The sequence below is a fragment of the Panthera pardus genome, unplaced genomic scaffold, assembly GCF_024362965.1.
Source record: "Panthera pardus isolate Hobbes unplaced genomic scaffold, ASM2436296v1 HiC_scaffold_10, whole genome shotgun sequence".
Classification (NCBI taxonomy): Eukaryota; Metazoa; Chordata; class Mammalia; order Carnivora; family Felidae; genus Panthera; species Panthera pardus.
The window spans coordinates 32,847,903-32,867,949 of NW_026526655.1; the positions used below are offsets into that span (position 1 = coordinate 32,847,903).

The 20,047-nt window shown below is 35.9% G+C and overlaps 1 protein-coding gene and 1 non-coding gene across 19 annotated transcripts in view; one reads left to right on the forward strand and one right to left on the reverse strand.

The window, feature by feature from the left end:
- Positions 1-20,047, reverse strand: part of CARF (calcium responsive transcription factor) — a 101,186-nt gene that overhangs the window by 79,232 nt on the left and 1,907 nt on the right. For 17 of the 18 annotated variants that reach the window (XM_053906051.1, XM_053906063.1, XM_053906073.1 and 14 more), the window contains exons 2-4: positions 17,609-17,769; positions 4,137-4,254; positions 2,669-2,896 (exon numbers count right to left, since the gene is read on the reverse strand). In XM_053906051.1, the coding sequence (XP_053762026.1) occupies positions 2,669-2,896; positions 4,137-4,214 (306 nt within the window). In that variant the 5' untranslated portion in view covers positions 4,215-4,254; positions 17,609-17,769. The remainder of the gene's footprint in view (positions 1-2,668; positions 2,897-4,136; positions 4,255-17,608; positions 17,770-20,047) is intronic. The other variant, XM_053906060.1, reaches the window with a different exon arrangement.
- Positions 7,154-7,259, forward strand: LOC128772844 (U6 spliceosomal RNA). The gene has a single exon (XR_008416965.1). It is a non-coding gene; the product is annotated as a U6 spliceosomal RNA (small nuclear RNA).

Genomic DNA, 20,047 nt, shown 5'->3' on the forward strand with positions numbered 1-20,047 from the left:
AACAGTAATAACATGGTTTTAAATTATTTTCTCCTTAGGGGAGCCTGGGTGGCTCAGTTGGTGAAGTGCCCAACTTTTGAGTTCAGCTCAGGTCCTGATCTCACAGTTTCATGGATTCAAGCCCCACACGGGGCTCTGTGCTGACAGTGCAGAGCCTGCTTGGGATTCTCCCTCTCTCCCACTCTCTCTGCCACTCCCCTGCTTGCTTTCTCTGTCCTTCTCAAAATAAATAAACTTTAAAAAACAAAATAAAGTAAAATAAGGTATATGTTATTTTAAAAATAAAGACTTTCCTCCTTAAATGAGATTAAATATTTGTGAAAAATACTTCATTTATTCTTAGAAAAGAATAGTGCTGTGGTTATTACTAAATCCTAACAAAACACATATATTTATAATTTATTTAATCATATGAAAATATCATAATTGAAACAATCGTGGGGGGCACCTGGGTGGTTCAGTTGGTTAAGCGTCTGACTCTTGATCTCAGCTCAGGTCATGATCTCACGGTTCATGAGTTTGAGCCCCATGTTGGGCTCTGTGCTAACCACATGAAACCTGCTTGGGATTCTCTCTCTCCGTCTCTTTCTCTGCCCCTCCTCTGTGCTCCTGCTCTCTCTCTCAAAATAAACTTAAAAAAAAATGATCTGTGGAATATCTTCTTAATTTTGAAAATATATTTCCTATGCATGGTAGAGAAGAGTCTCCTCCTCCTCCTCTTAGCTTATTCTACCCGGTAGCTAAAAAACTATTTTCAGTTCATGTAATTTGATAATGGTGACAATATTACTTTTCCTATTTAAAAAAAAAGTCAATTATCTTTAATCTTTGCTATGAAAACAAAACCGTTTTGAAAAGTCATCTGTTGCAATACATTCTATTTGAGGCAGATCACGAATATTATCAGAAAACCTTGGCTAATAAGTAGTCATATTTACTGGGTTCTTTGTGTACTATACAATATTCCTAATAAATCCAAAATACCATCCCTACTTCACTTTATTTTTTTTTCCCTGCTTCACTTTAAAGCCTCCTCATGTGTTACAGATTCACCCACTACAGAAGCTTTACTAGTTCCTTGATTAACTTCTACATTAAAAAAAATCATATAAAAAAAGTCATTTCTTTAAAAAAGCTCCACTTGGTGGGGGATGTTGAAAATGGGTAAGACTATGTGTGTGTAGGGGCAGGGGCTTTATGAGAAATCACTGTACCTTCTGCTCAGTTTTTCTTTGAACCTAAAACTGCTCTAAAAACTAAAATCTAGGGGCGCCTGGGTGGCGCAGTCGGTTAAGCGTCCGACTTCGGCCAGGTCACGATCTCGCGGTCCGTGAGTTTGAGCCCCGCGTCGGGCTCTGGGCTGATGGCTCGGAGCCTGGAGCCTGTTTCTGATTCTGTGTCTCCCTCTCTCTCTGCCCCTCCCCCGTTCACGCTGTGTCTCTCTCTGTCCCAAAAATAAATAAAAAACGTTGAAAAAAAAAATTTAAAAAAAAACAAAAAAACAAAAACTAAAATCTATTTAAAACAAAGCCCCCAAAAGCTCCACTAAGTTTCCCAAAACATCACCACTTTCTAATCTTTGGTTCCTTATACTCTATGTGTCTTACATTTATTTCCATGCTCCATGCTATGGGTTTCCTATTTCATAGCTTCAGGTAACTCTCTCCTACCCCTATCATCTCCTACCCCAAACAATGTAAAATCATCTTTAAGATCATTTTGTACAGAAAGTTTAATACAATTACAAAGAGAATGGGAACTCTAACACTTTTTAGACTCAAATAAGTGACTTTAATGTGTTTAAGACAACTACCATGTATAAAATGATAGCCCTTCATACAATAGAAATAGAATAACTCCAGAATTCTCCAGACTAGAATCAAAACAGGGATTAATTTTAGGTAAAATGGTTGCTCACCTGTGGTATAATTTATAACTGAAGCTATAATTTTTAAAATAATTTTTATTATGAAATTTATACCCATTGTAGAAAATTTTAAAAATACAGGTAAACAAGAAATTCATTATTCTTCACATTATTACTAATATAAGGATATTCTTATTAATCAGAGAGCAACTGAGAAGTTTTGCTCAGTAATTCTCTCATTTCAATCAAAACCATCTTTTATTTCTTCTACTCAAACTATAAACTTAATCATAAATACTTTAGCTAATAGATTAAAGCAGGAATTTCATCTTTATACATTGTTATTCACATGACACACACATATCTGCCCATTACCAAGGTATGTCTGATTGCCAGTATATCATTGGTACTTCCATAGCTTTCTTTTGCTTCAAGAAAGCACAGTGGCACATGGCATGCAAGTTAGTGACTGAGATGTGGATAAAGCAATAACCTTGAATTCAAATGTATATACAAAAATAAATGTAAGTTACATGTAAACTCTGGCACTAGTTACAGGTTATGACACATTTCCAACTAATCTCAAAGTCACAGCATGCCTAGACATAGTGGCTGGGAAGTACTGGTTTAATGTACTGTTAGTAGTTCTAAAAGGAAATCTTTTAAAATCTTCACATAACTTAAAAACGAATGTCACAGAAATAGTATTTTCAAAGCAATGTAAGTCAAGTTTCAAGAAATTAGTAAGGTCAATACATTTGCTAAATAGGGTAAAACTTATTATTTATAAAATATACTCACCATTTGTGCATTAGAATCCCCCAATGACTGAAGTTCATATTGAATAGGCTGCCCATTTTGGTCCACTAGATGGAATTGTTCTGTAGAAAGAGTCTGTGTCTGAGTCAGGGTCCCTGGTATATTCTGTGATGTGAGTGAATTATCTACTTCATGAGAGGTGATGGGTAAAATTCTAGGAGAACCATTTTGTCCAAAGGAAGGATCCCTGGAGTCCATACAGGTTAGATGCTTTTGCAAAGAGAAAAAAAGCACTTGGGTGTTTGTAAAACATAATGTCACAATTAAAAAAAAATTTTTTTTCTAAAGATTTTATTTTTAAGTAATCTCTACACCCAATGCAGGGCTTGAACTCACAACCCTGATATCAAGAGTCACATGCTCTACCCACTGAGCCAGCCAGTTGCCCCTAATGTCACAATAAAAAAATAAATAAAATAGAATGTTTATCAGGCACTGTGGACAATAGTATGGAGGTTCCTCAAAAAGTTAAAAATAGAACTACCCTATGATCCAGTAATCACACTACTGGGTACTTACTCCAAAAATACAAAACCACTAATTCAAAGGGATATATGCACCTCTATGTTTATAGCAGCATTATTTATAATAGCCAAACTATGGAAACAGTCCAAATGTCCATCAATTGATGAATGGATAAAGAAGTTATGCTATATATCCACAATGGAATACTATCCAGCCATAAAGAGAATGAAATCTTGCCATTTACAACAACATAGGTAGAGCTAGAGAGGATAATGCTAAGAGAAATAAGTCAGAGAAAGACAAATACCACATGATTTCACACATATGTGGAATTTAAGAAACAAATGAGCAAAGGAAGAAAGGGAGAGGGAGAGGGGAAGAGGGGAGACAGAGAGAGAAACCAAGAAACAGGCTCTTAGTAAATAGAGAACTGATGGTTATCAGAGGGGAGGAGTGTGGGTGGATGGGTTAAATAGGAGATGGGGATTAAGGAGTGCACTGGTCGTGATGAGCACTGGGTGATGTATGGAAATTCTTGAATCACTATATGAATCACCTGAAACTAATATAACACTGTATGTTAACTATACTGAAACTTAAAGTAAAATAGCATGTTATAATAAAAATGGAAAGATTCATTTTCAGTTAATTATCCTCTTTATTTTTTGTAAGAGTTGTCAATTCACACAGACTAACATAGAAAGCAGTTTTTAAGTGAAATTGTTGATTTTTATGTTTTATTTCAATCTTACTGAAATAAAGTTGTACATGGGAATACAACTTGATATGTAATTCAACATATTTTTCTTTATATATAGATCTTTATGAATATTACTTTGAGTAAAGCTCTATATTATTAAATCAAATATATGATAGCATTGTGGATAAATGTTAACAGTCGTGAATATATTAAACATGACACTATTTCTTACCCATTAAAAAGTTGTTAAATGTAATGGAAAAAAGTTCCCCGTTGAATTCCTACCTCAAATACCTGAGAATCTGTTTTTGATTCTTCAGAATCATTATGGTTGACTCTTAATGAATCATTAGACTGTTCCATGCTGATATATTCAATTCCATTTTCTTTTATTATTTAATAGCTGAAAAAATTTAAATATCTGTTTAAAACACTTAATATTTTTATGGAATGTTTGTCTTAACTAAATCTCTCATTTCCCCTATGGTGTTACCCCATACAATTTAGGTTAAATCATTTCCATTCTATAGATTAAGAAAATAAACATTTCCTTAAATGACTTGCCAAGGCACCAGAATACATTCAAGACAGAGCAAAAATTACCTTTGTATAGTTCCCTCATCCTACCCTTAATAACACTCATATACTTTTTATAAGATTGTTGCTATGTGACAGGTACTGTTCACCCTTTCAAATACTTCTAAAATTCTCATTTTACAAAGATTTAATACAAATAAAGGTCTTAATTTTATGAATTGGGAATGCCCTACTGTACCATTAGATAATTTTAGAAAAGATGTTTTGGTGTAAATATTGATTATATAAACATAGCTCTTACCATAATATACATCATACCACTTAATACTGGCTTGACAAGCTTTGAAAATTAAGAAATATATATTCCCAAAATTCTGAGCCAGTCAGGCCTAATACAGTGGTTAGCACTGGTATCAATTTTGTCTCTACACACACACACACACACACACACACACACGCACACACACACACACACACACACAAACACACACACTACTGTCCCGTGAGGACATATGGCAGTGTCTGAAAACATTTTTGGTTGTCAAAATGGACAGGGAAGTGCTACTAGAATATAAGCCAGGGGTACTGTTAAATATCTTACAATGCACAGGACAGCCCCACAACAAAGATGTCAGTATGCTTAGGTTCAGAAACCCTGGCCTAATATATCATAGTGAATACTGGATTCTCTATTAGCTAAAAGAAATGATGTTTTAAGTCTCAAAATTGGAGTAAGGACAAAATGAAACTAGTTAAGACTATCATTGAAAAACTTCTAAAATAAACTGCATAGAATCTTAAGAACACACACATTTTTCTTTAAATTTTTTTAAACTTTTAAATTTTTAATTTTTTTAATTTTGAGAGAGAGAGCTGAGCTGTCAGCACAGAGCCTGATGTGGGGCTTGAACCCACGAACTGTGAGATCATGAACTGAGACAAAGGAGGATGCTTAACCGACTGAGCCACCCAGAGGTCCCTGAAAATGTTATTTTTAAATTAACATGCATTAAATTGAACTTTTTCCTTTTTTGGTGTGTAGTTCTATGGATTTTAACACATGTAACCACCATAACAACCAGGATATATAATAATTCAATCATCCTAAACCCTAATTTAAAATTATACCTTATCGGGCAACTGGGTGGCTCAGTCAGTTAAGTGTTGGGATTCTTGATTTCGGTTCAGGTTATGATCTCACTGTTTGTGGGTTGAAACTCCAAGTCTGACTCCATGCTGACAGTGTGAAGCCTGTTTAGGATTCTCTCTCTTAGGATTCTCTCTCTCTTTCTCTCTCTGCACCCCGCCCCTGCACTCTCTCTCTCTCTCCTCAAACAAAAACTTTTTAAAAATGTTCTCTTACTATAATGCTGGAGAGTTTGTGGAGAAACGGGAACCCTCTTGTACTATTGGTGGGAATGCAAACTGGTGCAGCCACTCTGGAAAACAGTGTGGAGGTTCCTCAAAAATTAAAAATAGATCTACCCTATGACCCAGCAATAGCACTGCTAGGAATTTACCAAGGGATACAGGAGTAATGATGCACAGGGTCACTTGTACCCCAATGTTTATAGCAGCACTTTCAACAATAGCCAAATTATAGAAAAAGCCTAAATGTCCAGCAACTGACAAATGGATAAAGAAGATGTGGGTTATACATACAATGGAATACTACTTGGCAATGAGAAAGAATGGAATCTGGCCATTTGCAGCAACGCAGATAGAACTGGAAAGTATTATGCGGAGTGAAATAAGTCAGTCAGTGAAAGATACCATATATTTTCACTCATATGTGGATCCTGAGAAACTTAACAAAAGTCCATGGGGAAGAAGAAGGGGGAAAAAAAAAGTTACAGAGAGGGAGGCAAACCATAAGGGACTCTTAAATACTGAGAACAAGCTGAGGGTTGATGGGGGTGGGGGAAAGGCAAAAGTGGGTGATGGACATTGAGGAGGGCACCTGTTGGGATGAGCACTGGGTGTTGTATGGAAACCAATTTGACAATAAATTATATTAAATAAATAAATAAATAAATAAATAAATAAAATCATTTCCACCCCCCCCAAAATGTTCTCTTAAAAATAAGATAAACTTATACCTTGTAGTTAAGACTTAGTTGGTACATATTTGAACACACTGAAAACTTATTTTTCTGTGATAGCATCCACATATATATTTGTAAAATTAAACATTTCAGAAAATCTACAAGGTCTGCCATTTAATATTTCCACAATATTATAAATAGTTCCACTCAAATATAAAATGTAATAGGCTAAAAATCAGTCTTATTTTTAATATATAACTATATCTTAAAATTGTCTCTCGTTTTAAGATTTTAAATTATCACTTGTATTCTAATTTAACTTGTTACAAGAATTTCAAAAACGTGTAATTACCTCTCAAGTAAGAGCAATTCTATTTTATAATGTTCTGGTTCTGTTCTGTTTTTAATTTTTTAGATGATACGTATAAAACTTCAGAATAATATGTTTTATGAATGGTTTAAAAAATAAAAAGAGGGGTGCCTGGGTAGCTCAGTCGGTTGAGCGTCCGACTTCAGCTCAGGTCATGATCTCACGGTTCGTGAGTTCGAGCCCCGCACGTCAGGCTCTGGGCTGATGGCTCAGAGCCTGGAGCCTGCTTCCGATTCTGTGTCTCCCTCTCTTTCTGCCCCTCCCCCATTCATGCTCAGTCTCTCTCTGTCTCAAAAATAAAATAAACATTAAAAAAAAAATTTAAAAAGCATAAAATAAAATAAAATAAAGTGCTCGCTTCGGCAGCACATATACTAAAATTGGAACGATACAGAGAAGATTAGCATGGCCCCTGCGCAAGGATGACAGCAAATTCGTGAAGCGTTCTATATTTTTAACAAACTGAGGGTTGATGGGGGGTGGGAGGGAGGGGAGGGTGGGTGATGGGTATTGAGGAGGGCACCTTTTGGGATGAGCACTGGGTGTTGTATGGAAACCAATTTGACAATAAATTTCATATATTGAAAAAAAAATAAAAAAATAAAAAAATAAAAAGCTACACTTCATAAAAAAAATAAAAAAATAAAAAAATAAAATAAAATAAAAAGAAAGCCCCACTAATGGCAGTATAGCAGATTAGATAATATAGAAGGCTCTCTTGCTAGAAAACAAAAAAATACAAAGTTGATCTAAAACAAAATATTTTGCGCTACACGGAGCTACTATAGGAAGTAACAAAAATCAAAGGTCACTCCCTGTTCTCCCTTATGTCTCTTCCCCCTCCAAAACAAAAAGCAAAAGCTATGAGCTAAAACCCAAGTAACAAGCACAAGCAAAGAGGAAAATTTCTGCAAGAGCAGTGCTAATACACAGGTTTTATGGTCGGGAAACCCAGGCTTAGATAAGCAGCTCTTGGGGGAGGAGAACTCAAAAACTCCCAAAATAGGACTAGGAACCTGAAAGGTCCTGAGACAATAGTTTAGCATGGCTTCTAGTACAAACAAATAGAGTTATTATTTGGAGGAACACAAACCCAACCAAAGCATTAGTTTCCTTACACATTAATATTAAATATAAGCTTATAATCAGAGTGCCAAAAACACCAAAGACACTCCCTATGGACTTCAAGTATTGGGACAATCTAATAGTGAACATAAAGTTATCATTTAACGTTCAAAGAAGTAAACATGAGTGAATCACAGGAATAAACAAACAAGAGACTGAAAAGTTTAATATGAAAAAGAACCAAACAGAACTTTCAGAAATAAAAAAAAAAATGTAAGTTGGAAACATTAAATAGAAGGTTAGATGCAGAAGAAAGAACTACTAAATTAGAAGGCAGATTTTTAAAAAATTACCCAGAATGCATCATAGGAAAAACAGAAGATAAAAAAAATGAAAGAGAGACCTAAAACTAGGAAAAATAGAATAAGCATGGTAAATTTATTACTGGAGTCTCAGAAAAACAGAAAAGAGAAAATGGATCAGAGAATATTTGAAGAGATAATGGCTATCAATTTTTCAAAACTGAATACATGGATCCACAGATAAAGCACAAAATGTACCAAAATAAATCAGAAGAAATCCACACCCAGTGTAGTAAAGGCACAAAATTCTAAAGAGAAAGCAAAATCTAAAATGTAGCCAGAGAGATAGAGTGCCCGGGTGGCTCTGTCAAGGTCCAACTTCGGCTCACGGTTCCGTGAGTTTGAGCCCTGCATAGGGTTCTGTGCTGACAGCTTGGAGCCTGGAGCCTGCTTCGGATTCTGTATCTCCCTCTCTCTCTCTCTCTGCTCCTACCCTGCAGGGAGCTCACTCTCTCTCATATAAATAAACAAAAAAAAAATTAAAATGTAGCTAGAGTGATCAGATCACCCACAGAGTACTGACATTAGATAGAAAGCAGACTACTCAGTAGCAACAATGGTGGAAGTCATGAGAATTAAAAAAAAAAGTGATAATCAGTATATGATTATATACGTTCAAAACTATTGTTTCACAAAGCAGGGGGAGAGAAAGATACTTTAAGATTAAAAAAAAAAACAGAGAAGGGGCGACTGGGTGGCTCAGTCGGTTAAACGTCTGAGTTCGGCTCAGGTCATGATCTCACAGTTCATGAGTTCCAGCCCCACGTGGGGCTCTGTGCTGACAGTTCAGAGCCTGGAGCCTGCTTCAGATTGTGTCTCCCTCTCTCTCTGCCCCTTCCCCGTGCTCACTCTCCCTCTGTCTCAAAAATAAATAATCATTAAAAAAAAAAAGAAAGATGTTTATGGTCATTAGTCATCAGGATTATGCAAATCAAAGCAACAATGAGATACCAGTTGACACCCACTAGAATAACTATATTTATTTTGTTTGAGCAAGAGAGAATGCGTACGAGTGGTGGAAAGGGGCAGAGGGACAGAGAGAGAGAGAGAGAGAGAGAGAGAGAGAGAGAGAGAGAGAATATCCCAAGCAGGCTCCATGCTCAGCAGGGAGCTCGATGTGGGGCTCAATCCCACAACCCTGCCATCATGACCTGAACCGAAATCAAGAGTTGGATGATCAACTGACTGGGCCATTCAGGTGCCCCAACCACATATTTTTTTAAAAAAGAAAACAAGAGTTGATGAGGATATAGAGCAATTGGAACCCTCGTGCATTGCTGATGGGTATGTAAAATGGTGAAGGTGCTGTGCAAAAGTTTGGCAGTTCCTTAAGAAGTTAAACATAGAATGACCATATGACAGCAATTCCACTCTAGGTATATACCCCAAAGAAATGAAAATCAGTGTTCAAACATAAATTTGTACACGAACGCTCATAGCAGCAATTTTCATAAGAACCAAAAGGTGGAGGGGCACCTGGGTGGCTCAGTCGATTAAGCCTTCGACTTCAACTCAGGTCATGATTTCACGGTTTGTGGGTGTGAGCCCCGCATTGGGCTCTGTGCTGACAGCCCAGAGCCTGGGGCCTGCTTCGGATTCTGTGTCTCCCTCTCTCTCTGTCCCTCCCTCCTTGTGCTCTCCCTCTCTCAAATGAGTAAGTGTTAAAAAATGAAAAAAAAAAAAAAAAAAAAAAAAAAAGAACCAAAAGTGGAAACAACTCTAATTTTCATCAGCTCATGAACAGATAAATAAAATGTGCTATGTCCTTATAAATGGTATTCAGCCATAAAAAGGAATGAAGTACTGATACATGCTACAATATAGATGGATCTCAAAAACATACTAAGTGATAGAAGCCAGACACAAACTGTCATATATTACATAATTCCATTTATATAAAAATATCCAGAAGGGGTAAATCCATAAAAACAGAAAGCAGGTTAGTAGATGACAAAGGTCTGGGGGGTGGGAGGAGTATAGGGAAAAACTGTCAATTGGGCACAAGATTTTATTTGGGGTTGGTGAAAATATTTTGGAACTAGATAGAGGTGGTATTTACATAAAACTGTGAATGTAGAAAATGCCACTAAATTGTTCATCTAAAATGATTAATTTTAAGTTACATGAATTTCACCTCAGCTTTTTAAATTTATTACCAAAAAGAAAAAAACATATACATATATAAGTATATACATGTGTGTGTATGTGTGTGTGTGTGTAATGTATATGTGGCAGTCAGGAAAATATGAATGTGGACTAGAGATTTATTTAAAAAATTTTTGGTGTGTTTTTAGGTACAGGAATGATACTGTAGATGAAATTATATCATGTGATGATATCCAGGATTTGATATCTTCTCTCTTTGTGCCTGCTACTGACCTTGATATTTTCTTTTGTGGCCCTATGTGGCATGCCTACCCTCTTCTTTGGAACTGTGAGTAATAAACTATCTTAATTTTCAGTGGCAATCACCTCCTGATTCGTTGACCTCACCATATCTAAAGAGAAATAAGAGTATTTTGAAACAATCATAAACATATAAATAAGCCTTAAATAAAATCTCAGTGAACAAAATCCAGCAACATATAATAAAAATAATGCATCTCATCAAATGAAGTATGTCATTGGCTTTAAGTAAATCCAATGTGGAGACTAAGTTAGAATTTTGTATAAATACAGTATGATACCAACTACCTAAAATAGCACAATGGCATAAAAAATATGAAAATTTTAGGGATAAAGTTAACAAAATATATGGAAGATGTATGCACTGAAGACTACAAAACTTAGATGGGAGAAATTAAAGAAGACCTAAAAGGATAAAAGTTACATACTGCATGTTTATGGAAGGGATGACTCAGTATTGTTAAAATAACCAAACTGATCTACAATCAATTGCCTACAATCCCAATCCCAATTCCAGCAGGCCTTTTTTTTTTTTTTTAATTGACAAACTGATTCTAAACTTCATATGAAAAGTCAAAGGTTAAGACAGCCAAAACGACTTTGGAAAAGAATAACAGATTTGGAATTCTACCTGATTTCAAGACTTGTTATGAAGCTAGAATGATCAAGATGGTATGGTATTAGTGTAAAGACAAATAGATCAATGAGATAGAAGAATCCAGAAACAGACCTCCATGCATATAGTCAATTGCTTTCTGATAAAAGTGCCAAGGTACTTAAGAGAAAAGGGACAGTCTTTTCAACAAATGCAGCTAAAACAATAGCTATATGCAAAATAATAAACATTGGCCAATACCTCAAACCATATTAAAAAAAATTGACTTGAATCATGGATCATGGCCTGTAAAACTATAAAACTTCTAGAAGATAACATATGAGAAAATCTTTGTGGCCTTGGGTTTAGCAAAGATATCTTTTTTTTTAAGTCTAGTTATTTATTTTTGAGAGAGAGAGACAGAGAGAATCCCAAGCAGGCTCTGCGCTGTCAGCACAGAGCCTGATGTGGGGCTTGAACCCACAAACTGCAAGATCATGACCTGAGCCGAGATCAAGAGTTGAATGCCAGGGCGCCTGGGTGGCTTGGTCAGTTAAGCATCCGACTTCGGCTCAGGTCATGATCTCACGGCCCGTGAATTCGAGCCCCGCGTCGGGCTCTGTGCTGACAGCTCAGAGCCTGGAGCCCGTTTCAGATTCTGTGTCTCCCTCTCTCTCTGCCCCTCCCCTGTTCATGCTCTGTCTCTCTCTGTCTCAAAAATAAATAAACGTTAAAAAAAAAAAAAAAAGAGAGTTGAATGCCTAACCTACCAAGCTACCCAGGTGTCTGGGTTTGGCAAAAATATCTTAAACATGACTCAAAAAGCATGAAATATAAGTCTACAAATTGGACTTCATCACAATTAAAAACTTTTGCTCATGACAGTTTGGGAGAAAATATTTGCAAAACACATGCCTGATAAAGGAATTTGTATTCGAACTCTGTAAAGAACTGTTTCATCCTAATTATAAGACAACAACCCAATAAAAAGTAGCCAAAATATTTGAATTAAACACTTTAGTAAAGAAGATACACAGCTAGCTAGAGAAAAGCAAATGCCCTGTGACCTGTCTTATATGTGGAATTGGAAGATACAAACTTCCAGTTATAAAACAAGTCACACCCACAGAAAAGTCATGAGGATAAAAAGTACAGCACAGAGAATACAGTCAATAATATTGTAATAACTTTGTATGACAGATGGTACCTACATTTATCACAGTAAGCATTTTGCAATGTTTTTAATTGTCAAATCACTAGGCTATATACCTGAAACTATTATATGTCAACTATACTTCAATTAAAAAAAAAGGCTATTAAGCCACAAAAAGACATGGAGAAACCTTAAATACATACTTATAAGTGAAAGGAGCCACTCTGAAAAGGCTATATGATTCCAAATATATGACATTTAAAAAAAATTTTTTTTAAGTTTATTTATTTTGAGAGAGAGAGTGCACGAGCAGTGGAGGGGCAGAGACAGAGGGAAAGAAAGAATCCCAACCAGGCTCTGCACAGTCAGCACAGAACCTGATATGGGGCTGGAACTCACAAATCCTGAGATCATGACCTAAGCTGAAATCAAGAGTAGGATGCTCAACTGACTGAGACACCCAAGCACCCCAAATATATGACATTCTTGAAAAGGTATAGACACAGTAACATCAATAGTTGCCAGAGGTTGAGAGATTTTTATGGTGATGAAACAATTCTTTTTTTAAATTTTTTTTTTTAATGTTTATTTTTGAGACAGAGAGAGACAGAGCATGAACAGAGGAGGGGCAGAGAGAGAAGGAGACACAGAATCTGAAACGGGCTCCAGGCTCTGAGCTGTCAGCACAGAGCCCGACGCGGGGCTCAAACTCACAGATCGTGAGATCGTGACCTGAGCCGAAGTCGGCCACTTAACCGACTGAGCCACCCAGGCGCCCCAAGGTGATGAAACAATTCTGATGGTGGATACATGACATTTTGAAATGGATTTTGTCAAAATCTATAAAAATATACAACACAAATAGTGAACTTTAATGTAAACTAGACTATTGTTCATAATAACATATCAATATGGGTTCATTAACTTTATAAAATATAGGACACTAAGAGTGCCTGGCTGGCTGGCTCAGTAGGTGGAGCATGCAACTCTTGATCTCAGGGTTGTGAGCTCAAGCCCTACAAAATAAATAAATAAAACCTAAAAAAAAAAAAAAAAAAGAAAAGAAAGAAATGTACCACACTAATGCGAAATGCTAGCAACAGAGACAACTGTGTGCTAGCAGGTAGAGGAAAGAAGTGGGCGGTGTAAGAATATGGAAATCTTTGTATACCCTGCTTGATTTTTCCGTAAGTCTAAAACTATGCAAAAAAATAAAGTCCTTTAGTTTAAAAAAAAAAAGCAGAATGTAAACTAAAGCCAATAACAAATAACAGTACATGAATTCCAAAATTATCTTGAAACTTTAGGTTAAGTTACCACAATTTGGACAATGTTGGAATTAGGATATACAAGAAAATATATTTTCATTAAATTTTCAAATAAAAACAGAGTTTTGTTAGTAAAACTGTATAAAATAGTTGAACTGTTCCGTAGTTATATGGTAGGAATTTGAAAATCAACTTTACGCTTATTTGTCAAATTAGTTAACCACCCTGAGCTTTAGTTTTCTCATCTGCAAAATAGGCATAATATTCATCTACCTCACAGGGTTGTTATAAAGATTAAATAAAATAATGTATGCAAAGGGTATCATGCAGTTCCCAATACACTGTTCAGTGTTAAATAAATAATTTTTCCTACCTATAATCATGCAAATGAAGGCCAAAATTTCACCTATCTAAATATAAACCCGTTGGTTCTTTTTTTTTTTTTTTTAAATGGTTATTTTATTTTTGAGAGAAAGAGAGCATGAGCAGGGTAGGGACAGAGAGAGAGGGAGACACAGAATCCAAAGCAGGCTCCAGGCTCTGAGCTGTCAGCATAGAACCTGATGTGGGGCTCAAACCCATGAGCTGTGAGATCATGACCTGAGCTGAAGTCGGACCCCCAAACCGACTGAGCCACCCAGGCACCCCATTTTTTTAAGCCTTATTTTGAGTAAGAGAGAGAGACCGAGAGAAAGAGAGAGAGCGAGAGAGCGTACACATAAAAGCATGCAAGCAGGGGAGGGGCAGAGAGGGAGACAGAGAATCCCAAGCAGGCTATGTGCTATCAGCGCAGAGCCCAATGCGGGGCTTGAACCCATGAACCACAAGATCATGACCTGAGCTGAAATCAAGAGTTGGACAGAGCAACCCAGGTGCCCCAAATTCTTTAGGGCAAAGATCTGTTAAACACCAGTCATCTAATTGATATAATCAAAACTTATCTGGGCTTAGTATGAAACTTTTTTTTTTTTTAGGTTTAATTTATTTTTGAGAGAGAGGGTGAGCAGGGGAGGGACAGAAAGGGGAAGAAAGGATTTGAAGCATGCTCTGCACTGACAGCAGTGAGCCAGTGCAGGGCTTGAACTCACAAACTGAGATCATGACCTAAACCAAAATCAGATGCTCAAACGACTGAGCCACCCAGGTGCCCCAGTATTAAACTTCTAAATATACTTTTCTATATAGTCTTTGAAAAAATTTTAAAATTGTATACTTTAAGATGCCTAATAGACTCTCATTTCAGTATTATTTAAAAATTTACACATTTCATAAATGTAGTAGAGTACATAGAGTCAGTCTAGATTTGATGAAAAATATCCAAACTGAACTTTTCTGAACTTGAATTTCTAGTTCTTTAAAATGAAGAGTTGGTCCTGATGATCCCTAAGATCCCATCCAGTTCTAAGATTTTTGTTTTTAAAAGTTGATTATCCTGATAATGTTTAAAATTCATTTATTGTTGGGGCACCTGGGTGGCTCAGTCGGTTGAGTGTCCGACTTCAGCTCAGGTCATGATCTCACAGTTCGTGGGTTCAAGCCCTGCGTCGGGCTCTGTGCTGGCAGCTCAGAGCCTGGAGCCTGCTTCAGATTCTGTGTCTCCCTCTCTCTCTCTCTACCCCCTCCACCACTCGCGTTCTGTCTCTCTCTCAAAAATAAATAAGCATTAAAATTTTTTTTAATTCATTTATTGTTTATTGACTGACTTCCAATGTATAGAGTAGAAAAATAAAAGAATACTATTCAAAAAGAAAATTCTTATGTTAGATTCAACTGAAAATGAAGTCCTACTGAGAGATGTATTAAAACTGTGATAACTGGTGTCCAGAATACAATTTAATTTTTTAAAGCAAATTAAATATATTGAAATATTCACTGGCTAAATATGATGACATCAATATTAAGAAATATTTTAGAGGGGCGCCTGGGTGGCTTGGTCGGTTAAGCATCCGACTTCGGCTCAGGTCATGATCTCACGGTCCGTGAGTTTGAGCCCCGCGTCAGGCTCTGTGCTGACAGCTCAGAGCCTGGAGCCTGTTTCAGATTCTGTGTCTCCCTCTCTCTTTGCTCCTCCCCTGTTCATGCTCTGTCTCTCTCTGTCTCAAAAATAAATAAACGTTAAAAAAAATTAAAAAAAAAAATTTTAGAGAGTTTTTTGAGTTTAAATATGAAGCACTATCAATGACAAAATAGATGAAGATTATGAATTTGTCATAGCTATAAAATTTAATGTCTATTGAATGTTTATTATACTTAATTACTAGCTAGGATTATTAATAATCACTCTACTATTCTGTGATGTAGAACCTATTATCACCATTTTACAGAAAAGGAAATTGAGGCTCACTGCTCAAGGTTATCAATTATTGAGCACTATGGTAAAACACTATGCTAAGTGTTTTCTATCTGTCATTTTATATAATCCTTTCAACAATCCTTTCAACAACCCAGCAAGTGATTCAGTTACTTGCTCCAATTTACATAAAAGGAAATAAAACTCAGGCAATGAAGTAACTTTCCCAAGATTACAAATACACTAAGTGGCTGAGCAAGGACTCAAGCCAACAGGTGCTGATCCCAAAGCCTACTCTTTATTATTACTATAGGAACTCTTTCAAGGTAACAAAACTCCTTCCTTCCTTCATTAGTCATGGCTTTAAATCTTTTTCCTTTTTTCTGATAGGTTAACAAATTCTAGATGGTAAAAAAAAATTCTTTGTTCATTATTGTTCTCAACTTTTCTTGGTTGAAATTCAATTAGAGTCAGTCCCTAAAGCTCCAAAGCCCTCCTGTAAACAATCTAAACATCTCTGATCCCATGAAAAAGCTAGAGTTCTAATCTTGCAGGCACTGCAGTCACTGAGAAAACATTCTGCAAATAGATTCAAAAGTGGAGCTTGGGAAGAAGAAGTGCAAAGTGCAAATAGTTTAGGGGAAAGAATTCTAAAAACTTACTCCCAGTTTCCTAATAGCTGCCCTGATCCCATTACAAATTAACGCTATTGGCCTATTTTTTTTTTTTTTTCATTTTATTTACTTTCTCTTACCCTAGCTGAAATTTTCACTGGAGTTAATAAGCATTTTCTGTTAAAAAGAAAAAACTCTGGACAGAGTATCAGCCATTAACAAATTTGTGTAAATTTATATAAGGATAGCTTTCTTCCTTTAAGAAAAGTTAAGAACAGCTACCCTGCAAAGTTTAATTTGGAGATGAGAAAGCAAGTACACTTGAAGCTCAGAACATGTAAAAGGGATTTTGCAGAGGTCTAAGCTAAACGCTGCAATGAAGAAAGAGGAAAGGATGGTGGTGGAGATGTTGTTAACAGAGGAACACTGTCAAACATAAACCACCTACTTCAGGGCTTTGCTCACACTGAGATTTTGCCAAAGATAATTTCTTTTTATACTATCTTTTGGGAACTCAAAACTCAAGATTTTCCTTTCAGTATGTACATCTACACGATAGGTTAAGGAAGTTTTTTTGTGTTACATTGGGAAAATACTACTTAGTTTCTACATGGAAAAATGGATGTCAATATCTATTGACTAACCTACTACTGAACCAGAGGTTGAAAGTACATTTCTATGTTACTGACATCCTTTTCAAAAGACAAAATCTGAATGAAGCAAAAGTATTACTCCTTCCTCCCTTACTTGCCCCATCACTTTGCATTACACTTTTCAACCCTGACAACTGCAGGGTGACATTTTCCCAACTAACTTCAATGTCAGTACATGCTGGAAATTATCATCCATGGCTTTCAATTAACTATGTCAAAGTGAAGTTTTTAAGGATGAAGATATCAAGTAGCTAGGTATAAAATGCTTTCTTCCAACTGGTAAATACAAATAGAATGAAATACCTATATACAAAGTGCAATTTGACTTTTCATTAATATGTAATAGGTACAAACTTTTACACAGCTGTTACTTTCAATTAGTTGAAATAAAAGTATTACCTTCAGGCAGTCGCTCAAGTTTAAACTCAGGCCTCAAGCATTCTACTATTGCCAGAAATGCCCTCTCTTGTCCACTGAAGTTCTTCCTTTCGGGGACACTAAATCATGATAGGCTTCATTTGTGTGAGAGCTATAATTATGTCTTCACAGCAGCATTTTTTCTGTAATGAGAAGGTATTCAATGTATATTTTCTTTTTCTACACATAAAGAAAACTACTAGATTTTGTTATGCAGGTTTTATTATAAAACAACCGTAACCAGCCTAGTACAGTAGAACCATCAATTGACTCAGTTGAAGAAAACTAAAGATCAGGACTGACTTTACAGATAACTGCATGTGTCCAGGGGTAGATGACTTAACGTGTGATTCAGTTTCCTCAGTCCAAATCAGGGATTTGGACTAAGGTTTTGTTTCAACTCACATTCTATACCTACTACTAAAACAAAGACCTCTAGTAAAGTACATTTCTCCCATGAAATATTTACTAACAGGGCACTTTTTGTAACCATAAAAGCTTGAGAATAAAGGTCCCCCTCCCCAAACTACACCCTCTATAAAATCATGGAATTGATTTGACAAAGTTAGTTCTTAAGCAAATAGTATTGGGATTATATAAAGAGAACAAAGAATAAAGTATTACATGTGTACACAGTTTATGATTGGAGTTCAGAGCACACACATTTTGCTGACAAATTGCTTTCTAGAATGTTTCACATCATGTTAGAAAAGTGGATTTTACCTTATATCAAAAGCAAAGATTAGGAAGAAAATTGTTAAATTAGAAGTTTGATGTTTTATAGGGAAAGGGGGAATTTTATTTATAAATATTGAATGCATGGCAGAGAGGAAAAGACTATTCAGACTGCAGTCACTCATATCTCTGTGGACCTTATTTGGGATACCGTTTTGATTTTGTTCAACAGGAATTTTATTCGAAACTTTAGAGGTAATTCTGTCTTAACAACTGATTATTTTGTTGAGTTTCCTCTAAAGACTTTTGCATACTAACATGTATCTGTTAAAACCAATTGCCTGAGAATAAATCCCCAAACAGGGTAACTGAAGGATGAAACCACTTTTAGTTTAGTCTTAAAAGATTTTCCTAATTCTAGGTACCTTGTTAGCATCCTAAGACTTAAGGATCTTGAAATATATTCAATATCAGTGCCAGATCTTGTAACTTATTAACATTAAAAAATGTTGCTCAAAAGTCCTTTAGAAAATAAAATTATTCTTGTCTTTTAAAGTAAATGAATGCTCTTTTTATGCTCCTTTTATGATGTATATAAAATTACTATGAATCAGTGGTATCAAAAATTAAATCAAGACTCCTAGTTCACAAATATTTGATAGAACAATTTATTTTTTTAAAGGTGGATTTGGAAAGTTATAATGTGTTAAGTCAAAAATTTAAATGTATGCAAATATGTATAAACAATAACCTATTTTTAACTTTTCACTTAAACAAATTTAAAGCTAGTGTTCACAATGTCTCTTTTACTTAAGGTTTGCCCTCTTCTATAAACTTGCCTATAATCTTGGTATCTACCCATTTCTTACCCTGTAAATAATACCTCTTTTTACCTCTATGCTTTTTGAGAGCTATACAGATTATTTCATTTAATCCTCACAGTAACAGTTGGATCTTTATCTCTATAGAGAAGAAAGCCAAAGCTGTCAAGTAACTTGCCTAAAATCACAGAAAGCATTAGAGCTCAGATTCAAAACTAAGCTGGAAAAACCCAAAAAACAAACTGCACTGCAAAGCCCATACACAGTCTTCAGATCATACCATACCATGCCATTATATGTTGAAAAAAGAAACCTATAATAAAGAGACACAAATCTTCTAAGCTGTGATTTTCTAGATAACAATATGTCTTCACAAGGACCACAGTAAATGAATCATGTAGTAAATCATCAAGAACAAAAAGCTTGAAGTTAACGTTCTAAGAAAAACACTCAGGGGCACCTGGGTGGCTCAGATGGTTAAGCGTCAGACTTCGGCTCAGGTCATGATCTCCAGCTCTTGAGTTCGAGCCCCGCATTGGACTCTGTGCTGACAGCTCGGAGCCTGGAGCCTGCTTCAGGTTCTGTGCCTCCCTCTCTCTCTGGCCCTTCCCCTCTTGAGCTCTGTCCCTCTCTCCCACCAGAATAAATAAACATTTAAAAAAATGTAAAAAGACCAATCAAAGTAAAAGCATTAACTACCCTAAGTACTGCATGGAGGGAACACCAAGTATGATACAAGTCACTACTGAAAAAACACCAAAGCCATCATAGTGGATGTTGAGTTGCTTTGAAACACTTATAATTTTCCTTAACCAAAGGAAGGTCTCAAATGAAGACATGTATTTTAGTGAATTCAACATTTCTGCTTGGCAAATTGAAGTTTTATCTTATTAAGCATACTTAGGTTCTGTATCTTACTGGTCAT